Genomic DNA, 7,447 nt, shown 5'->3' on the forward strand with positions numbered 1-7,447 from the left:
GCTCCTTGCCCCTCAAGGTCTTTTCATCTCAGGCCTTCAAACCCCAAGCCCCTGGCACCAAGGTCTGACTTCACAGCCTGATTAGGGTTGGGATTTAGGCAGAACGGCCCCGCCCTCTACAAGATGCTTTTACGGCCCTGCACCATTGACTCAGGCAAAATGACTGTAGACCGACTGGAATCGCCCACCAACTGTTTGCAACGCTGAATCTCATGGAGGTTTGTAAAGTCTTTCAGGCTCAAATGATAATAACCCCCTTTTGTTTTTTCTCTCTTAGGAAAATGGCAGACAGCTTTTCGGTAAGTGTTTCTTTTTTTTTTTTTTTTTAAAGATTTATTTATTATTATGTATACAGTGCTCTGCCTACATGTACATCTGCAGGCCAGAGGAGGGCACAGATCACATTAGAGATGGTTGTGGGCCACCATGTGGTTGCTGGGAATTGAACTCATGACCTCTGGAAGAGCAGTCAGTGCTCTTAACAGCTGAGCCATCTCTCCAGCCCCTCGGTAAGTGTTTCATACACACTCACACGGGCTAAACACAAGTCGTTTTCACCACTGCGCTTTCCCATTGGTCCTCCTTCCGTGGAGTGCCCGGCTCACGTGCGCACTAGCGGCCTGTTAGCTGGAGGCTTGCTTTTCCCGCCGCAGAAGCCAGGGCGAGCCACGGCCTCCGCAGTAGTGACTCCCCCGCTGGAAGCGGAGGGCGTGGCCTCGTGTGCTCATGCCAGCGCCTGCAGCTGCGGCTGGTTAGAAAGCCTGTGTTTAGCCGGGTGTGGTGGCGCACGCCTTTAATCCCAGCACTCGGGAGGCAGAGGCACGCGGATCGCTGTGAGTTCGAGGCCAGCCTGGTCTACAGAGTGAGTCCAGGATGGCCAAGGCTACACAGAGAAACCCTGTCTCGAAAAACAAAAACAAACAAAAAAAGAAAGTCTGTGTTTATAAACAACCTGTCCCAATCTGCAATGAGACCAAAATAAAATAAAATAAAATAACCAGGAGAGGCTCGATCCCAAAGTCTAAGTCCTCGGAACCCCAGAGAGTGGAATAGGCAAGGGGAAAGTGTGAGCCTTTATGTACTTCTCAGCTTCTGAGATCACAAATGCCTACAGCCCTGAATTCTGTTTTGAGGAGGAGTCCAGGGAGGAGTTCCCACCGTATGATTGTTATTTATTTATTTATTTTAAACAGCTTAACGATGCCTTAGCTGGCTCTGGAAACCCAAACCCTCAAGGATGGCCTGCTGCATGGGGGAACCAGCCTGGGGCAGGGGGCTACCCAGGGGCTTCCTATCCTGGGGCCTACCCAGGACAGGCTCCTCCAGGGGCGTACCCTGGGCAGGCTCCTCCTAGTGCCTATCCTGGCCCAGCTGCTCCTGGCGCCTACCCTGGCCCAACTGCCCCTGGCACCTACCCTGGCCCAACTGCCCCTGGAGCTTATCCTGGACCCTCTGCACCTGGAGCCTACCCAGGGCAACCTGGGGCACCCGGAGCCTACCCTAGCGCCCCTGGAGCCTATCCTGCTGCTGGCCCGTATGGTGCCCCTGCTGGACCACTGGTAAGGAGGAAGGCTTGTTTCAGGGCCTTGACGCACAAGAGGAAAGGACATTAGGGGGAAATTACACCTTAAGCCTGCTGCTTAGAGCCATGTCTCAGGGGCCAGCCACGGGGGGGGGGGGGGATTGGTCTAGTGGAAGAGGGAGTGTGTCCATACTGAGTTTATTCTGTGACTTGTTATGATAAGGCATTGATAATGGTGCTTTAATATAAATCAAATTAAGACTGTAGTAAAGAGCCGGGCGTGGTGGCGCACACCTTTAATCCCAGCACTTAAGCAGAGGCAGGTGGATCGCTGTGAGTTTGAGGCCAACCTGGTCTAACTAGAGAAATCCTATCTCAAAAAATAGTTAACACTGTGAGGCAAGGTTGCATTGTTATTTTTTTCAAGGTTGTATTATTAATAAATACCAGCTGAGTGGGGCGGCTTGTAGCACTAACTGCAGTAAATACTGAGTGCCTCTCAAGGCCGTAAAGCTTTAGCTCAAACTGGGATGCAGGAGAGTGGCAGCGGGGACACCCCCAGTGCACACCTGCGCCAGGAGCCTTCCAGTTCGCTCATCTTCTGCGAGCAGCTCCAGGAAGCACACCCAGGGCTGGTACAGATCAGGGCTAGGCGTTTGGGGGAACAGCTGAACCTAGGAGGAAACATGATAAAAGGAGAGAGCAGAGGCAGGAACCGAGCTCTGGGGGTGTCCGCTGCCCCTTAAGCACTTTGCTCCACACTTGTGGAATGAGCTATAGAATCAGCGTCTCGTGTGCAAAGCACACCTGTGAGCACAGAAGCCCCAGGTGACACAAACCTTTCCCCAGGGACCAGAATTACAGTGCTGTATGTTATGTGACAAGGCAAATGTTACAGAAAGGATTCTGTGTGGATGGATCATGGGTTGAGACAGCCCTATAGCGATGGTCCTTATCTGGCAATTTCTCAGTTAATAGTTGTGCACACCGGGGACACTATGTCTCATCTCTTTAGGCCCTGGACAAGGTGGCCTCAGAATCTACAGAGAGTTCTGTGTTAGTCACATGCATTGTAACAATGTCCGCAATGTAACTTTACTCTCCCCAAGAAGACACAGTGCTTTACTGACACACGTATTCTTGGCTGTTCCCAGACAGTGCCCTACAATCTGCCCTTGCCTGGAGGACTCATGCCTCGCATGCTGATCACAGTCACGGGCACAGTGAAGCCCGGTGCAAACAGGTACAGAGGGGACCCTGACACCCAACAGATCTGTTGACTGGTTTTGGAATAAAGACTATGTTAATGAGGACTTTGTAACCTACACGTTAGAATCCAGGCTGGGCTATCACACGGACAATCCCACAATCAGCACTGGATCCCGTGTGATCTTTCTGTCAGGGTGTTTGGGGTGGATGGGAACATCCTCTAGGCTATAGTTTTGGTGTGAGTCATATGCTTTGATCTTCAGGTCTTACAACGGCAAACTGGGAAGCCTTCAGTGTGGATATCGTTTACTTAGAGGGTTTGAGAAGACTCTACCGTGTCTTAGTTAGGGTTTCTATTGCTGTGAAGAGACACCATGACCACAGCAACTCTTAGAAAGGAAAGTGTTTATTTAGTTGGGGCTGGCTGGCTTATGGTTCAGAGGTTTGTCTCATTGTCATCACGGCAGAGTGCAAGCTCTACATCTTGGTCCGTAGGCTGCAGGAGGAGACTGGGTGCCACACTGGGTGTAGCTTGAGCATAGGTGACCTCCAAGCCCGCCCCCACAGTGACATACTTCCTCCAACAAAGCCACACCTCCTAACGGTGGGTGTGGGCCTCCTATGGGCCAAGCATTCAAACACACATGTCTATGGGGGCCAGACCTATTCAAACCATCACATGCCTGTTAAAGATGTCATCAAGACAAATCAACCTTTGCCACTGAAACTGGTTTGACTGAGACGGACCATGTAATTTAGGCTATCCCATTTATAGCTGTCCATAAGCACCTCTAGTCATACTTACATAATATGAAGCTGACTGTGCAGAGTCATCTATGTCATCTGTCCCTGAGGTAGGCTAGTGGTGCCATCAAGGCTCCTGGAACCGTTAGTGAGTCCGTCTCTAAGTCTTAGGGATAAAAGGTAGACATTCTAGCCATCTGTACAGGTTTACTGAATAATTTTTAAGTAGGGCATTGGATGTGGCAGTGCACATGCCACCATCCTAGCTTGAGGGTGTTGGAAACAGGAGGAAACTAAGTTCAAGGACAGCCTGGGCTATATAACAGGACTCGGTCTCAAAAGGCGGGAATGAAGCTATGAATTGCTCTGTACCCGTTTGTACCTGGTAAAGGAATGGCGGCTGCATTCTGTCACCAGCTGGACACAGCTTTGATAGGCTCACACTTCCTCCCTCAGCTGACCTCCCCTGGCTGTGCACGGCAAGCACTGTCCCAAGCCATGCTTCTTTCCACACAGGCTAGAAATGCTCTAAGTGCAGGGTCCCATCACATGACGAAACTTGTCTCACAGTAAATACGCTTAATGTGTGTATAAGTCATATATACTAATGTTTTCAAAATATACATCTATACAGTCTGTTCCACATGATGTGGAACTACACAGTAACATTCACAACTGAGGGCTGTTGCACTAGATAATTTAGTTCTAGGTCGAATAGTAAGCAGTGTAAAAAAAAAAAAAAACCAACCTGTTGTGTGGCCCCACACTCTAATAAATTCATAGGAAAAGAGTGCTAGTGTGGCAAAGATGACCACCTCAGTTCACAGAAGGACTGGGGCCACTGGGCACAAATACTGCTGTCACTCTCCCTGGCCACTTCCTAAGTTACTCAGAACACTCAGAGAATCATCACGAGCTCTGGGTCCCACACACAGGCTTCTAGTGTTAGTGTTGGGAACAGGCCTTCAGAAAGCCAGGAGGAGGGCGGCCCCTGAGCGACAGACCTGTGTTTGCATTAACACCCAAGGGATACAAAGAATCAGAAGGCTCAAGCGGCACCTTCGCCAGTCCCACCTCACAGCATGGACTGTCCTGACTGTACAACAGGGCAACAGGGAAGGAAACATTAGCTCCATGTGTGTATCCCCGCTGTTCTGAGCTTTCTGGTTAACCATGGGCAAGTCAGGCACTTGATAGTTCTTAGGTAGCTGGCTTGCTTTTGACAGATATTAAGAGTAATCTACCCCTACCCAGATCCAGCCAACGGTCAGAACATTCTCCACAGTTGAGTGGAGAGTGGGATATGACTTTCTCACGTACTCTGGTGCCTCACATTTGACCATGTCCCCTGGAGGGGGAGACCTGGTGGCACTCAGAGGAAGGACAGCAGGTTACCAAGAAGAGACTTGATACCCTGTGAGCATGTACAGGGGGAGGTAATCCCCCTCAGGAACAGCCATAGGGGAGGGGAATAAGGGGAAAATGGGAGGGAGGGAAGAATGGGAGGATACAAGGGATGGGATAACCATTGAGATGTAACAAGAATAAATTAATAAAAAAATTTTAAAGAGTAATCAGGGCAGGAAAGAACCATTATTTATAGCAAGTACGAACTGCTCTTAGGATGGGTCTAAAGGATGTGCATGAGTACACGAGAGTATGTCTGTGAAGAGAAGAGAGACTACAGTCAGGAAGGATGGTACCAAGGTTAACGAAGCCCCATCCAAAAACACAAATGAGAAACACAGCCGGTGGCACACACTTGGGAGTCCCAGCCCTGGGGAGGCTAGCCTGGGCTACATAGTGAGACAACACATACTGTCCTGCTGCACTTCCAAGTTGACCTCAGTAATGAGAGGACTGGGCGGCTCTTCTTCTGAGTTGGAAGTGACGCTGCGGCTCATCTGCTTCCTGTACAGAAAAACGCTTCCTATATATTGTGAGAGGGTTTGCGTTTCAGAAAATGAGATGCTCTTGACCTGAAACACCCTTTGATATCTTTGATTTCTGGTTTAAAACAGGATAGTTGTAAATTTCGTGAGAGGGAATGACATTGCCTTCCACTTCAACCCCCGCTTCAATGAAGACAACAAGCGAGTCATCGTGTGCAACACCAAGCAGGACAATAACTGGGGAAGGGAAGAGAGACAGTCCGTCTTCCCGTTTGAAAGTGGCAAACCATTCAAAGTAAGTTGCTGCCGCTACTGTACACTCTCATGAAGGGGGTCACTTGGAAGGCTGTCCTGGGCCCCTGGCCAATCTCGCTCCCTAACCCAGTATGCAGGCGTAGCTGGCTGGGAATGTAGTGGGAGCCTCACCATGGCCACAGGGACCACTCCAAACCCACACTCTTCGACCAGTGCACCCCCTTCACGCAGGACGTCACAACACTGCCGCTTACAGGGGGGTTTGAGGGCGAATGTCCACTATGAGGAAAAGTGTGTTCCCGGACCTTTCCAAAACTGGCTATAAATTAACTAGTCCTATGAATTAATGTTTGTCATTAAGGAATTCTTTCCTATGTTGATGTTTTTAGGACCCCCCCCCCGACAGGGTTTCTCTGTGTAGCCTTGACTGTCCTGGATTCACTTTGTAGACCAGGCTGGCCTCGAACTCAGAGATCTTACTGCCTCTGCCTCGCGAGTGCTGGGATTAAAGGTGTGCGCCACCACAGCCCAGTTTTTAGGACCTATTAAAACTAAACTTTTTTTTTTTTAAGCAAACAAAACAAAAATCAGCGTTTCTTTGTGTTGACTAGGCTGGCCTTGAACTCTCAGAGATCTGTCTGCCTCTGCCTCCTGAGTTCTGGAATTAAAAGTGTGCACCACAACAGCCAGGCTAAAAGTAAATTTTTATGTAGGCAAACTAGGCTTTTATGGTGCCCATTATCTATCCTTCTGATAACTTTTTCTTTTTCTTTTGGTTTTTTGAGGTTTCTAGATTTTTGAGACAGGGTTTCTCTGTGTAGCCCTGGCTGTTCTGGACTTTGTTTTGTAGACAAAGCTGGCCTTGGAACTTACAACAATCCAACTGCCTCTACCTCCCGAGTACTGGGATTACAGGCGTGCGCCACCACACCTGGCTTCTTCTGATAATATTGATGTCTTTTTTTGTGGTCTGTGTCTGGCAAATCTAGATTCATTTCTGCTACTTGGTTGTTGTCTCTGGATCTGTATCATTATACAATTAACTGCCCCAGTTAATGCATGCTTTTCCTGACCGTTTCCATTTCTGGCTTCTAGATCCAAGTACTGGTTGAAGCTGACCACTTCAAGGTCGCAGCCAACGACGCTCACCTGCTGCAGTACAACCACCGGATGAAAAACCTCCGAGAAATCAACCAGCTGGCGATCTCTGGCGACATCTCGCTCACCAGCGCGTCACACACCATGATCTAGTCCAGAAGGGGGGGGGGGGGCTGAGACTGGCTCCGTGCTCAGAGCAAAGAGCCTCACATTTATCCCTCCTCATCCTTCTTCCATGTAATAAATATTCTCATGCTGAGAGATGCTGCCTTATTTTTTTCCATACTAGGTATCAAATCTTAGTACCTTGGGAATGCCAGGTCAAGTGTTCTATCACTGGGCTATGCATCCCCAGCCCTTTAAACTGTGTGTGTGTCATCAGGCCTCCTGGAGCTGGATTTACAGCTGCTTGACTGCAATGCTGGGTACCTGACTCAGGATGTCTGCTCATGCTCTGCGCCATCTGTAGGGGACGTACACGTTTTTGTTTTGATCCCAAGTGTGGGATGGGGAACAGACTTGTGAGAGAACAGGTGATGTTTCTCCACCAGAAGACGAACCACCTCGTGTGGGGGTTTGATTTTTGCCAGCTGAAACACATCTTAGTACAGACGCTGAGAGGAGATATGTGTGTGTGTGTGTACACACCCCCACCCCCACCCCCAAAACAGGAGGCAGGGCCTTTCTGGATCTTGGTATTGTTTGGCTGTTCATCTCTCCACTTTGA

At 49.3% G+C, this 7,447-nt stretch overlaps 1 protein-coding gene across 1 annotated transcript; it reads left to right on the plus strand.

Moving 5' to 3' along the window:
* Nucleotides 1-277: 277 nt before the first annotated feature.
* Lgals3 (galectin 3) lies at nt 278-6,900 on the plus strand. The gene is made up of 5 exons (XM_051142951.1): nt 278-299; nt 1,194-1,559; nt 2,677-2,765; nt 5,497-5,662; nt 6,718-6,900. Exons 1-5 carry the CDS (start codon nt 282-284, stop codon nt 6,871-6,873), a joined length of 795 nt encoding a protein of 264 aa, XP_050998908.1. The 5' UTR covers nt 278-281; the 3' UTR covers nt 6,874-6,900.
* The last annotated feature ends 547 nt before the right edge of the window (nt 6,901-7,447 follow it).

This window comes from Acomys russatus, chromosome 3, assembly GCF_903995435.1.
Source record: "Acomys russatus chromosome 3, mAcoRus1.1, whole genome shotgun sequence".
Classification (NCBI taxonomy): Eukaryota; Metazoa; Chordata; class Mammalia; order Rodentia; family Muridae; genus Acomys; species Acomys russatus.